The sequence below is a fragment of the Chanodichthys erythropterus genome, chromosome 3, assembly GCF_024489055.1.
Source record: "Chanodichthys erythropterus isolate Z2021 chromosome 3, ASM2448905v1, whole genome shotgun sequence".
In the NCBI taxonomy this organism is placed as follows: Eukaryota; Metazoa; Chordata; class Actinopteri; order Cypriniformes; family Xenocyprididae; genus Chanodichthys; species Chanodichthys erythropterus.
This window is the reverse complement of record NC_090223.1, coordinates 27868851-27882290: the sequence shown is the minus strand read 5'-3', so window position 1 is coordinate 27882290 and position 13440 is coordinate 27868851. Positions and strand designations below refer to the sequence as shown.

General features: G+C 38.3%; 2 protein-coding genes and 1 long non-coding RNA gene across 3 annotated transcripts; 1 reads left to right on the top strand and 2 right to left on the bottom strand.

The window, feature by feature from the left end:
* Nucleotides 1-764: 764 nt before the first annotated feature.
* On the bottom strand, nucleotides 765-5225 carry msl1a (MSL complex subunit 1a). Its single transcript, XM_067372743.1, has 9 exons — nucleotides 5146-5225; nucleotides 3782-4519; nucleotides 3429-3628; nucleotides 2865-3106; nucleotides 2727-2791; nucleotides 1380-1447; nucleotides 1172-1296; nucleotides 1011-1083; nucleotides 765-904 (listed from the first exon to the last, which is right to left on the bottom strand). The coding sequence occupies exons 2-9, from the start codon at nucleotides 4403-4405 to the stop codon at nucleotides 814-816; spliced, it is 1488 nt and encodes a 495-aa protein (XP_067228844.1). The 5' UTR covers nucleotides 4406-4519; nucleotides 5146-5225; the 3' UTR covers nucleotides 765-813.
* A 180-nt stretch (nucleotides 5226-5405) lies between these two features.
* On the bottom strand, nucleotides 5406-8970 carry LOC137010608 (major histocompatibility complex class I-related gene protein). Its single transcript, XM_067372731.1, has 6 exons — nucleotides 8800-8970; nucleotides 8187-8447; nucleotides 7198-7470; nucleotides 6799-7092; nucleotides 5991-6109; nucleotides 5406-5894 (listed from the first exon to the last, which is right to left on the bottom strand). The coding sequence occupies exons 1-6, from the start codon at nucleotides 8858-8860 to the stop codon at nucleotides 5853-5855; spliced, it is 1050 nt and encodes a 349-aa protein (XP_067228832.1). The 5' UTR covers nucleotides 8861-8970; the 3' UTR covers nucleotides 5406-5852.
* A 1590-nt stretch (nucleotides 8971-10560) lies between these two features.
* LOC137010604 (uncharacterized) lies at nucleotides 10561-13315 on the top strand. The gene is made up of 3 exons (XR_010893383.1): nucleotides 10561-10836; nucleotides 11830-11904; nucleotides 12985-13315. It is a non-coding gene; the product is annotated as an uncharacterized lncRNA (long non-coding RNA).
* The last annotated feature ends 125 nt before the right edge of the window (nucleotides 13316-13440 follow it).

The window sequence follows — 13440 nt, the reverse complement described above, 5'->3', positions numbered from 1 at the left end:
TGCTGGGTGAAAACCTTTGCTAGTGTTCTGGAAGAATGAGTTGATTTGAGACATGTATGAAGTGTTTTGGTAGATTTAGTGCATTTTGAATGTGAAATTAACTGCTGTGCCAAGATGAAAGTTGGTTAGGAAAACTGTGTAAAGAGTTCTGAAAAATTTACCTAAGTATTGAGAAATGTGTCCTAGCGATTGTAAAAAACTGTAATACACTTTGTTCCAGCAAAACAAAATTAGAATTCTGTAATTTAGCATTCATAACAATTATTCATTAAAAACAAAAGACATGAAGACATAGCACATCCATAATATGACATTTTAATATTTGAAATAATTTCTTTAGCTACAAGTATCTTACACATTTCCTTTGAACAAAGCCTTATATTACAACAAATGCTTCTGTAACCGGTATTCACAAGTTTTCCCTCTGTTTCCTTTGTGACTGAGAGAACTCGCACACAATCAACAAAAATGCAGCATTTACAGTTTTGATATTTTACGGCAGCTCTTAATGTGTTAGGGTAAGCTTTGATTGTGAACACTGAAGTGTTACATTCGGCACCATGATCATGGGTGTGTGGTTGGGAGAGCTTGTTTCTCAGACATTACAGAGCAAAACATTTTCTCATGGATACCAAACAGGGGCTTTTAGGGAGCTCAACCACCCCCCACCCAAAAAAAAAGAAAAATTGCCCTTCAATCTGCTCAAGTACATCCAAAGTGCAATCTATGCGAGTATGAGAGATGAGACCACAAGGGTAGATTTTGCTTCAGCGCACAGGACGGTATGAACGAAGTTGCTTCCTTGTGATGGTTTCATTTGCGACATGTCCGATGAGGCGTCCGTTTCTTGGTCACCTCTGCTCGACATCGACTACGCTCATCCAACCATGGCAAGTCAAAGTTTCTGTTGAAATACAAAGAAAGAATAACCTGTATATAATGCAATTAAATCAAGATGTCAAAATACACAAAATTAGCATTATGCAAAGAAAAAATGTATTTTGACTTACTGCTGTTTCAGGTTGGGAAGAGGTCTTCCAAAAGCCACCACTGGCAAGAAGGGCGTCACCATAATAGACTCCACTGAGGAAATACACAGAAATGTGAACATTAAAAGAACGGACCAAATACTTTCAATGCACATGGAGGGGAAATCCATCTGCTGACATACCATCTTCAGGGTCTGGATAGAAGGAGAGCAGCTCTGGTTCGCTTTCCTGAATTACCTTCCTCCTGTTCATCCTCTGCTGCAGGCGCTGAAACATTCTCTGCTCCCGAATACGTTGAATATCCCACCTGAAATGAGATTAAAGGATAAATAGATTCACAATGCTCTCTTCTACTGGATACTCTACACAAAGACAAAAAACAAGCATCACCTCTTCCTCCTCTTCTCATCCAGTTCAAGCTTTGAATGTCTCTTCAGAAAGACGTTATCATCCAGACACTGCACAAAATAAAGTATTTAGATGGCTGAACGATTAATCGAAATAACACTGAAATCACAATATGGCCTAGTGCTATTATGAGTTTGCAAAGGCTTTATTGTAATGAAATACATATGTGAGCACAAGCAGTTCATGATCTGGTGTTTTCAGAATCTCACAGCGGATCGGTTCGCAGTAAATGCAGCTCCACACAAATTCTTTTTTTCATCTGCTCTGAGTTTGGGTTGCTTATAACGTTTGCATTTGGGAACAATTCCACACACCATAATTTCAAACTTGTAATGAGTAGTGCTTATAAACCAGCTTTTATCAACAGAAATTCTTAAATGCTCTCTGTGGTGTTCTGCCAAAAAAGCCGAAAGGGTTAGTTCACCCAAAAATTAAAATTATGTCATTAATTATTCACCATCATGCCGTTCCATAACTGTAAGACCTTTGTTAATCTTCGGAACACAAATTAAGATATTTTTGTTGAAAACCGATGGCTCTATGAGGCCTGCGTAGGGAGCAATGACATTTCCTCTCTCAAGATCCATAAAGGTACTAAAAACATATTTAAATCAGTTCATGTGAGTTCAGTGGTTCAATATTAATATTATAAAGTGATGAGAATATTTTTGGGGGGCAAATTAATTAAAAGATTAAAAAATAACGACTTATTTAGTGATTTCAAAACACTGCTTCAGGAAGCTTTGGAGCATAATGAATCAGCGTATCTAATCATGATTCAGATCGCGTCAAACTGCTGAAATCACGTGACTGTCGGCGCTCCGAAAAGCTGATTCGGCACGTTGATTCATTATGCTCCGAAGCTTCCTGAAGCAGTGTTTTGAAATTGGCCATCACTATACAAGTCTTTTTTTTTTTTCTTGGCGCACCAAAACTATTCTCGTCACTTTATAATATTAATATTGAACCACTGTACTCACATGAACTGATTTAAATATGTTTTTAATACATTAATGGATCTTGAAAGAGGAAATGTCATTGCTCCCTACACAGGCCTCACTGAGCCACTGGATCTAAAATATCTTAATTTGTGTTACGAAGATCAATCAAGGTCTTACGAGTGTGGAACGGCATGAGGGTGAGTAATTAATGACAGAATTTTCATTTTTGGATGAACTTACCCTTTAAGGGTTTAACATTTGAAAATGAAGAAACTGGGACAGCCATAAATACTAGTATTGTAATTTTTAATTTACATTGAAATAGCACTATTGCAATAGTATTACTTGTTATTTTGTATTCTTTTAATATTTTACCGCTCTTACTAACCTCAGGGATGTCTGACGCTTCTTTCTGCTCCAAAGGATCTAAGATACTCTCCCGCCAGGATGGAACTACACACAGAGAATAATGATAACTTCGAGCATCTTCAATATACTTAGAGAAATTACATAAATTTCTACCCACCTGCAACTGTGTCCTCATGTACAGGCGAGGATTCTCGCCACGGTGATGGTGGCGGCTGCTGCCAGCGGCAGAGGTACATCTCTGTGGTAGCCAGGTAGGGCAGTTCCTCTGATTGAGACAATTCAAGCCCCAGCTCTTCCTGGGGTTCCTCCTTCAGATCTGGGCCCTCCTGTGGCGGTGGTGGTGACCTGGGCTGCCCACGTCGTGACCTACCCATCCGAGAGTCTTGGAAAAGAAACCTCCTTTAAGAGGGGGAAAAATTAGAATGTATTTAGTTTTATGAATCACATGCTAAGAACTTAATTATTTACAGCAGTTTGAACAAAAGAATAGTTCACCCAAAAATGAAAATTCTGTCATCATTTACTCACCCTCATGTAAAATAAGATATTTTGAGAAATATCTCAGTGTTTTTTTGTCCATACAATGGAAGTCAATGGTAACCTTAACTGTTTGGTTACCCATATTCCTCAAAATATCTTCTTTTGTGTTCTGCAGAAGAAAGAAAGTCATACAGGTTTGGAACTTATTAAAATATATATTTTTTAAAAATCATGATCATACCTTTTCAGGCTTTTCCCTCCTCTTCCAAAGTGCATTTGCTTTGGGGTTTGGACCCGCCCCTCAGAATGCTGGACGTCATCTGAGGCGGTGGTCTCTGCCTCAGGTTCTCTACGACGAGGAGTCTGAGAAGGACGGGATTCTGCTCCATCTTTTTTCACCATCTGCAGCCGCCGCTCCATGCGTTCGATTCGTGCCATTAGCTACAATCACACACCTGTGTTAGGCTGTGCATTAAGCATCGGGTTCAAGTGAAACAAGTGTTACAAAATAATAAAAGTGGGAAACTGGGAAAACTCGTTTTAAGATTTTATTTCATAAGAGGAGAAGAAAAAAGTGCAATACTATTAGTGTACCATCTCTTTTTCAGCTTTGAGGTCATCAATCTCTTTGCTCTTGTTGTGCAGTTGCTTCTGCTGCTGTTCAATTAATTCCAGTTGCAGCAGCAGGATCTGTCGAATGCAGCTGGTTTGCGTGTCCACAAGGCCTGAGCCTTTCCTCACATTCCGACGCTTCCCATCGGGACTGTTCTCTGGTGAGGGGACCCCCACGACTGCCCCCACCTGCCCTCCATCTCTCCGTTGATTGCTGCCATTTGATACCATGGGATCCATCTTCCCTACGTGGTTGTGTTTGGCCTGACAAAACAGTGATTTGCTCTTGACCGGAGAACCTTCGGCCCCCATCTGCTTGGCTGACAGAAGTGTCAAGGCCCCCGGCTTCTCCCAGTTCTCCTCCTGCTCGAGGTTCCCTGCTGGAGATTGGTCGGGGCAGCTCAACTCGCTCTGATGGCTGATCTTCACTTGACTGTGTAGGTGATGCTTTTGATTTACACTGTTGTGGATAGTGCTCAGCACGTTGGTGGCAATGTTCTGGCTTTCCTTCTTCAGGCCGGCCAAGGATTCATGGGCTCCTGCTGGTTTCTTACTGAGGTTTGCGTCCAGTCTGTGTCCTCGACTTGTGAACACAGTGGATCGCATAGTCTTTGCGACTTGCTCCAGTTGGAGATATTTTACCAACACCCACCTCTACAGATGAGGAGGATTTGGGACAGGTTGGTTATGTGTTTTTGAGGCCCCTTTTCTATAGCCATTCTAAGGGAAAATAACAAAACGAGATTTTATTGCAGAATTTGACCATGCATTTTTCTCAGCAAGGTAAGAAATCTTACATAGGATAGACAAACAGGTTTCAAAACAAACTTGAAAGATACAATGAGTGATATAGGGCTGATGTATTGTTTCAATATGCTTTAATGATACCCTGATAGCTTGAAATACAAGAGTAAGAAGAAATGGCATTTAAGGAAACATTATGTCTGATCATATTTCCAAAAAAAATGCCTATGGCTATCCTTCTGTACCATCTCTTGAATCTGCATTGGTACCTATAAATGCATTCAATTATGTTTACTGTTTCGGGAAAGACACCGTTCACTGTTTACATGCTAGCAACTTGAGAGTTTTTGTCTACTCATGCACAAGCAGTTATCTGGGCACAGGCAGTGTCCACCATTTTAGATCTACAGCAAAAACAATGACAATCTTTTTCAGCAGTTCCCTTCGTCTGCTCTTGAGGGACGATGACGCCATTTTAAGTCATGCAATCATGCTGCATATTTAAATATTATAAGGAACATATCGCAACCACCGACCGAATCGTTCCTTATTGTTTTGCATCGACATGTTATTTAAATTTTCCTGACACCACCCGAACTCACCTATCGCCTTCCTTTGGCCCACTTTTCGGGTTTGTTTGAATGTGCGCACTCAGCGCATGCGCGGTGCGTTTGGAATCTGATTGGACGCCAGCAGAACAACATTTCGTGGCGCGCGCGTCGGGTTGGATTTGAGAGGTTTGCATTATGACATCATGCAAAGATGCACTGCAGACTTTCAAGCCAGTTTTTAAAATCATTGCAACATTACGGCAAATATGAGAGAAAGTATGAACATAGAGCTTATAAAAAGAATTCGCATACCAAATATAACAAATGTTTGTTTATTAGCTCAATAGCCTATTAATAGTTCAAACTGTCTTAAAAATTCATAAATATACAGTACCTGATTAAATAAATACTATAGTTCTAGTGGCTGATTTGCTGGTAATGCATTTTGACAAACATGCAGTTATTAATATAAATCACACATACAAATATTGTAAAAATACTGAAATATTCAATACTGTATCAGACAAAATCTGGGTGTGACGACTGAAAATATTTTTTCATAAAACAAGAAAGAAAAACAACAACTTGCCAACCTGGTAAGAAAAATAAACGTAATTAAAACATTTCATTTTAAAATAAAAGTCTTATTCTCTGGATGCTAATGGATGTTTTTTTCTATTTTCAGGTCAGTCAGATTATAAATACAAAATGTGTCCAGTCCGTAAATGTGAACAAATAATGTTGTGCCTCTTCAGACGTCACATCTGTGGTTGTTCTGAAGCAGCAGGTATGTAGCTGGCCTGCAATATAGATACAGGAATACATGAGCCTGGTCAGGATGATGCCTTATAAATATAATCTTATGTATTAGTGAAATAGTGTCAGTGAATCTGTACCTGCTCAGGCTGTGTACCGGTGTATCTCTTCCTCCATATTTTAAAGGCAGCCAGAGCTCCAAACACACACAGCAACAGTAGTACAGAGGGAACCACAATACCAGGATCAGGACCAGGTTCTGCAATCAATCAATCAATCAATCAATCATATCTAGTCATGCTCAAAAGTTTAAATACCCCTTTCAGAATCTGCAAAATGTAAATTATTTTAACAAAATAAGAGGGATCATACAAAATAATTCATGTTATTTTTTATTTAGTACTGTCCTGAATAAGATATTTTACATAAAAGATGTTTACATATAGATATGTTATATAAAAAATATGATATTTAAACAAAATAAGAAAAATGTACACATCTTCATCCTGTTCAAAGTTTACACCCCCTGGCTCTTAAATATGAAAAAGATCCTGGAAAACCAAATAATTTTCAGGACCTGGAGAATTTTTCTGTAAAACATTGGTCAGTTTAACTGCTCAGGACAAACAAGGGACTCATGAACAACCATCACAAAACAAACAAACAGTTATGGATCATCCAGGTAACCACACACAGTATTAAGAATCAAGGGTATGTAAACTTTTGAAGTCATTTTAATAAATTCAGCTATTTTTTTTTTGTCTTAATTATGGACTATATGTAAACATATTTTAAGTAAAATATCATATTCAGGACAGTACTAAATAAAAAAACATTTTGTATGATCCCTAAATAATTTTGCAGATTCTGCAAGGGGTATGTAAACTTTTGAGCATGACTGTATATAAATAGTATAAAAAATAAACGCTTGCCCTATCAATTTAATACCTATACTGATGTCAAGTTTGTTATCCAGGCCAAGGTGAGTCACAGTGCATGTGTATGTGTGCCTTTCTCGTTGCTCTTTGAAACTGAGTTCCACACTCTTCCTCATCTGGTACGTTCCATCAGCATTGGGCAGCAGTTCTCCTCCCGTGACCCTCTCCTCATTAACTGGCTGGCCGTCTTGAAGCAGGGTCAGATTAATGTGACGTGGGTAAAAACCAGTTGCCAGGCAGGTCATCTGAACTACACCTGTCTCACTACTCACTAAGCGTTTAATCACTCTCACTCTGGGCTTTACTGTCAGGGAAAGAGTGAACACATTAAACAGAAAACAAAACATGTTTTCAAATCCAAATAAATTAAGAGTGCATTCATGGAAGTTATAAATTCACTGACGGCTACCTCTTGCCATCACACGCTTCTTCTCCTTTTTTAGATATTTCCTAAGCTGGCTAATGCACAAAGGGCGGTAAAAGTGGGCATACAGCCATGCATCATACTCCAGCTGTGCTCTACTCTTTATGACAGGCCATTTCCAGTGAGTGTGTTGGTCTCCCTGAACGTTATAGTGTCGTTCAAAGCCACTCTCGCCATTAAAGGCCTCCAATGTCATCATTTGGCCAGGCTCATCGTGAAGAAGTTCGCATCCAACCAGCCTCTGCTGCACATGAAGGCCTTGGGAAGAAATAAGAGTCTTAGATGCACATAAGGATGCAATTCACAATTCCAGCAACTCTTGACATGACATTAACGTAAAGAGTGCAAAACGTTCAGAGTGCAAAAAAAAAAAAAACGTAATTTTGCTGACAACACTAATAACTGATGCTTTCACAACAGCTCACTACAACAATAAGGTTATACGAAGAAAGATTTTTTTTAACATTTTAAAAGAAGTCTCTAATGTTCACCATGGCTGCATTGATAGGATCAAAAATACAGCAAAAATAGTAATATTGTGAGAAATTATTTCAATTTAAATAACTCTTTTCTATTTCAATATGTTTTAGAATGACATTTATTTCTGTGATCAAAGCTAAATTTTCAGCATCATTCCTCCATTCTTCGATGCCACATGATCCTTTAGAAATCAATCTATATAATAATTTGCTGCTCAAAAAATGTATTATCAATGTTGAAAACAGTTGTACTGCTTAATATTTTTGTGCAAACCATGATACAATATGTGAAGTATCCATTTTGTCTATTTATTTTGTACTTTTTTTAATCCGTTTAATACACGTATGAATAAATGTAGGCCTATAAAGCCTTTTAAAAAAAAAACTTTTGAATGGTAGTGTATATTGTATGCACACAATGGACAGATCTGAATGAAAATACTTTTGTTCATGCACTCACAAGAGAATAACACAAGACCATTAGAGAATAATTACCTTTTGTATAATTTAAGTGATCAATTAAGTAGTATGCTTTGGTTTTCATGCCCTCGTGAATGCCTTTACAGACTGTTGATATAGTCATTTGCTCCGTGACATTAACAGATTCTTGTGCTGTCACCGGGACAAAACTTCTCTCATCTGCATTATAGTGACCGATGACAATATCATCCAGCATAATAATGGCAGTGAACTCTGGGTATGGGATTGAACTGTCTCCAGTCAAAAATGTAGCAAACACCCATAGCGAATGTGACCCTGTGAGAGAGTAGAGTTAGGCTACATATATTAGATTATTTTGGTGACAATTTATTTTAAGGTGTCCTTGTTACAATGTAATTATACATTTATGTACTGAGTTATATTAATTAACATTTACTTACTAAAGGGTTAGAGTTTGGTTTAGGGTTAGTTACATGTAATTAAGCATAATTTATAGTTATTACTATACATATAACACGTGTAACAAGGACACTAAAATAGTGTTACCGAGATTTGGTGAAAAAAGGTGAGAGTGCAGAGCAAGCAAGTCTTCAGATGAACTAGATAGAATATCAAAACATGTGCTTCAGGGTTAGTGCTGTAAAACTGTACAAGTTATCTTGCTTACCCGATTCAGAAAACACAGGGGCTGACAGTAAACACACTGCAAAGATGAAATAATAACACATGCCTTTTACAAGATGTTAAAAAAAATGTCCTTATTACAAAATGTGAAGAATTAGACACGGTATGTAAGTTTCAGCATGACTGTGATGCCAATATGCGGGTAAATTTTTGTTATGCATCCAGCATCGTCCCGTAGGCTACTAACACTTCCTCATTGTTGTGAACGCGCGAGGTTAGTTCATTCATTGGAGGTGTGGTTTCAACACGCGTATCTGCGGCCACTAGGGGACGCTAATTAAGTGAGTCTCAATGTATATTTAAAAAATTGCCAGGGTAATTTGATCCAAATGTAGACAGTTAACAGTGCATTGCTGTATTTTGCTGTTGTAAGCATCGATTGCTTCTCGATTTAGCAGTCAATTCAGCAATCTTGAATCAATTGCTGGTCTTTGCTGGTTTTACATGGGTTTGGAGCATAGAGCATTTTCAACTGGTCAAGATGAGAGACAAGGTTCCCAGCAAAATTTGGCTGATAACTCACTTGGCCAGTTTGGGAGACAATCTAACCAGTTAAGACAAGAAAACCATTTTAGGCTGGTTTATTTAGGCTAGAACGGGGAGAGATTAAGTAAGTGCAGGCACCAACATCAGGCTTCTGGAGGGGATGTAGACTCGTTTGAGTAGGTGGAGGTAGGAGGGTGCAGAGCCCATGACTGTACTATCAATGTCTTAAGCCTGATGTGAGCCGTAACTGGTAGCCAGTACAGAGAGATAAACAGATATGTGTGATGTGTGCTCTGAAGACCAGTCATGTTGCTGTGTTCTGGATCATTTGTAGAGGTTTGATTGAGCTTGATGGAAGTCCAGCGAAGAAGAGCATTGCAATAGTCCAGTCTAGAAGGGTCTGGACGAGACGTTTTGCAGCATGTTAAGAAGGACCTGATCTGTTGTGCTGTGTAAACCTGGATGCTTGTGCTGTCCTTGCAATGTTGTCTTTGAAGGTCAGCTGGTCATACCCTTAAATTTCTGACCGAACTTGATGGGATTATTGTTGATGAACCTAGCTGGCTGGTGAAATTGTGCTGTACAGATGGAGTGGCAGGGAAGAAGAGAAGCTCTGTCTTTGCTAGGTTGAGTCGTAGGTGATGTATCCGTGCCAATATGTCTGCCAGGCAGTCTGAGATCTGTGCAGCTACTGTTGGAACATCTGGTTGAAATGAAAAGCAGAGTTGTGTGTCATCAGCATAGAAATGGTATAGGACAAACCATGTATAATGGGTCCCAGTGATGTAGTGTATATAAGGGAGAAGAGAAGAGGAGAGGTCCAAGAACTGACCTGTGTTTTGGATACCCTATAATAACTGGGAATTGTGTATATAACGTGTATACAGTATCATATACTATAAATCGTTAGAGTGTGAAATGGGAGACCTTGAGGACAAAAATAGAACTGTAATTATCATTCTTCTCCACTAGAGCGCATTCTTTGCCAGGTTTATACAATTGTCATTCACAGTACTGCAAGTAACACTGAATATCATACATGTACTCAAGTACTCTTTAATATTGTGTAAACAGTAAGATTGTGATTCATTATTTGTAAGGTAAAGTGTACAGATTTATAAAAATGTTAATAAACAAGGTGTTTTTGCCTTAGCGGGACAATGTTAATTTGTAACTTCCCACAAGGTAATTAAGTAGTGGATAAGAAATCCCACACTCTAAAAACTCCTGGGTTATTTCTTTAACCCATTTTCTGGGTTATTTGTGTTGGGTTAAAATTATGGGTTATTTTTTCAGAGAGTAACCATTTTCTGGGTTATAGGGCTAATATTTTGACCCAATTCCTGGGTTGTTTAGGTTTCTGGGTTATTTTTCAAAGAGTAACCCATGTTCTGGGTTAACGCCCCTTCCCCCGCTCCCAGATGTTCTGGAATTTTCTCACAACAGTCGTTTGAAATAACCGTCACTTGAACTTGAACGCACTCGATCCGTTTTGGCCTGGGCTTCTTCGGTGCAACTTCGTCGCGTATTCAAGGTAAGCAAGTATTTTCAGTGTCAATGTAACGTTAAACGTCTGTGTCCATGTCCCCGTTGCTATTTTAGCACCATTTGTTAAAAAAATGACCATGGCTTACCATGGTAATTCTGTGGTGAGCATGTAGCCGCCTGCGGATATCGCGACAACATCTACATTAACTAGCTTAAAGTCTGTGTAAAGTCAAAATAAATATGTGTTTTGAGTTTGTCAGACTAAATAAGAAAGTGTTATTAACCACCCAGCCAAATTTGACGTAACGTAATAATACGATAAGTACAGTGCAGCTAGTGGCGACTTCATGCCGCGTTAAGGGGGTCGAACACCGGACGAGAAGCACCGCGCTGCGCCGCGTCTAGGACAACTCGAGGTATCATGTACTTTCTCAGTTTATGGCCAGCAATATTGTTATGTTTTAGGACATTGTGGAATTAAGATAATGTCAGTACTATGTTATGGTTGTACTGTATAATTAAATACAATTGTTGCTGAGTCTGCAGTCTGAACACTTTACCTCAGAGTGTCCGTTAACTGAATGAATTGAGAATATCACCTGAAAATCCAATAACATAAGCAATTTTTATTCATGCAGCTGATTACTGTAAATTAATGTAAAATTAACTTTATATTGCAGCACATGGTGAAGTCAGTATATACATTAACGACGATTTGAGACAAATAAGTGTAAATTTAATATAAATCTATGTACGTGGCACTGCAGGATTTTGAACAAGGTCCTGAACCGTTGCTGGGCGCTTCCGTTGTGTGTACACTCATAGAGAATAATGTGTTTCAGTTTTAAATACGCATCTCTTCCGGTGTGCGACCCCCTTTAGCCGCGGCTAGAGCGACGAGGCAACACAATAGTTGAGTTATGTTAACCAGCTGCGCTGTGCTTATCATATTATACAGTGCTCTACGGGCTTAAGTAGTGAGAGTTAAAGAAGTGTGTCAAGTGTTCAAATTGTTGCTAACCTCTATTGTTTTCTCCAGGTCATTTTAAATGGACAGCTTTGTTGCCGATAAGCTAACTGAGTGGCGGATGTCTGAGCTGATAGAATTTTAGAGGTGAGCGTTTTACTCTTTTAAGGGATAGTTCACCCAAAAATGAAAATTTGATGTTTATCTGCTTACACCCAGGGCATCCAAGATGTAGGTGACTTTATTTCTTCAGTTGAACACAAATGATGATTTTTAACTCCAACCGTTGCCGTCTGTCAGTCTTATAATGCGAGTGAATGGTAACACAATTTATAAGAGTCAAAAAATATGCTTAGACAAATCCAAACTGAACCCTGCGGCACGTGATGACACATTCATGTCCTAAGACACGAAACAAACGGTTTGTGCGAGAAACCTAAGCGATTGTTAAATGCAGTTGGACATGGTGTTTTAGAAGTAAAAAATTATATAAATAATTTTCGGCTTCTCGCACAAACGTGTCTTAGGACATCAATGTGTCGTCACGAGCCGCAGGGTTTAATTTGGATTTATTTTTGGATTATTTTTTGACTCTTATAAATTGTGTTACCATTCATTCGCATTATAAGACTGACAGACGACAATGGTTGGAGTTAAAAATCATCATTTGTGTTCTACTGAAGAAACAAAGTCACCTTGGATGCCCTGGGGGTAAGCAGATAAACATCACATTTTCATTTTTGGGTGAACTATCCCTTTAACTGCCCTCATATCATCTCTCTATACTTAAATATTTTCTTTAATATGGCTTTAATATGTCAGTGCAAGATTTTGTGACAGTCACAACTTCTTCGACAGTGGGGAATGCATCTCTATAATAACCCTTATAGTTAAAAGATACTTGTGCCTTGTCTTTAAACTGTTATGCATAATAATGGGCCAGATATTCACCTTTGAATTAATGTCATTATTACACTTGTTAATGAAAGAAAAGATGTACAGTATAGACTGTCATTCACACAAAATGGGTAATGCTGCAAAAGAACCACATTAGTTAACTAGCAAATTGGGCCACGTTTTTTTTTTTTTTTTTTTAACAAAACAACAACATCATTCCCTTAAAAGTGATTATTTGTTAGCTTGATAATCAAAGAGTGTCTGGTGAGTGGTTCACAATTGTCTCGACTTATTAACAATACTCATGTTGTCTTGTTTTCTGTCTTTCAGGTGAAGACAGAGATGAGGAGGCATTTCTTCTCTTAGATGAGGACACTATCAAAACTCTTGTCCCTCAAGTTCAATCCAGTTATTGAATGTTGTCAAATGTTTGAGAGAGAATGTGTTGTTTATTTTTCTATTTTTTCTAATGTCTAATGTTATTACAGTGTGACCTAAAATAAATAGGTCCAAGTGTGTAGAGTTTATGTAGAGTTTAATTTAATGCAATAAAAATGTAAAAGTGCCTGAAGTGTGTAAGTGCCTGAAGTTTTATTTTCTGAAATAAGGCATACTGGCATAGTAACCCAGGTTATTTTTTACCTTTGACCTTTGGTTAAAAAGGGACCTACTAATTTCTGGGTTATTTCAACCCAGATATTGGGGTTGTTCTTTTGACCCAGAAGTTGGGTTATATTAACTACAATTTTGGGTTATTTTAACCCAAAATTTGGGTTAGGTATTTAA

Bases quoted from the DNA above. Each gene is read 5' to 3' on its own strand.
- msl1a (XM_067372743.1), bottom strand. From the start codon at position 4,405: ATGCGATCCACTGTGTTCACAAGTCGAGGACACAGACTGGACGCAAAC. The intron at 3,107-3,428 runs GTATGATCATGA...CCCCTCTTAAAG, and splicing joins GGAGGGAAAAGCCTGAAAAG to GAGGTTTCTTTTCCAAGACT. The intron at 905-1,010 runs GTAAGTCAAAAT...GTATTTCAACAG, and splicing joins CTTCCCAACCTGAAACAGCA to AAACTTTGACTTGCCATGGT.
- LOC137010608 (XM_067372731.1), bottom strand. From the start codon at position 8,860: ATGTGTTATTATTTCATCTTTGCAGTGTGTTTACTGTCAGCCCCTGTG. The intron at 8,448-8,799 runs GTAAGCAAGATA...ACTCTCTCACAG, and splicing joins CCCTGTGTTTTCTGAATCGG to GGTCACATTCGCTATGGGTG. The intron at 6,110-6,798 runs GTATTAAATTGA...GATTGATTGCAG, and splicing joins CAAACTTGACATCAGTATAG to AACCTGGTCCTGATCCTGGT.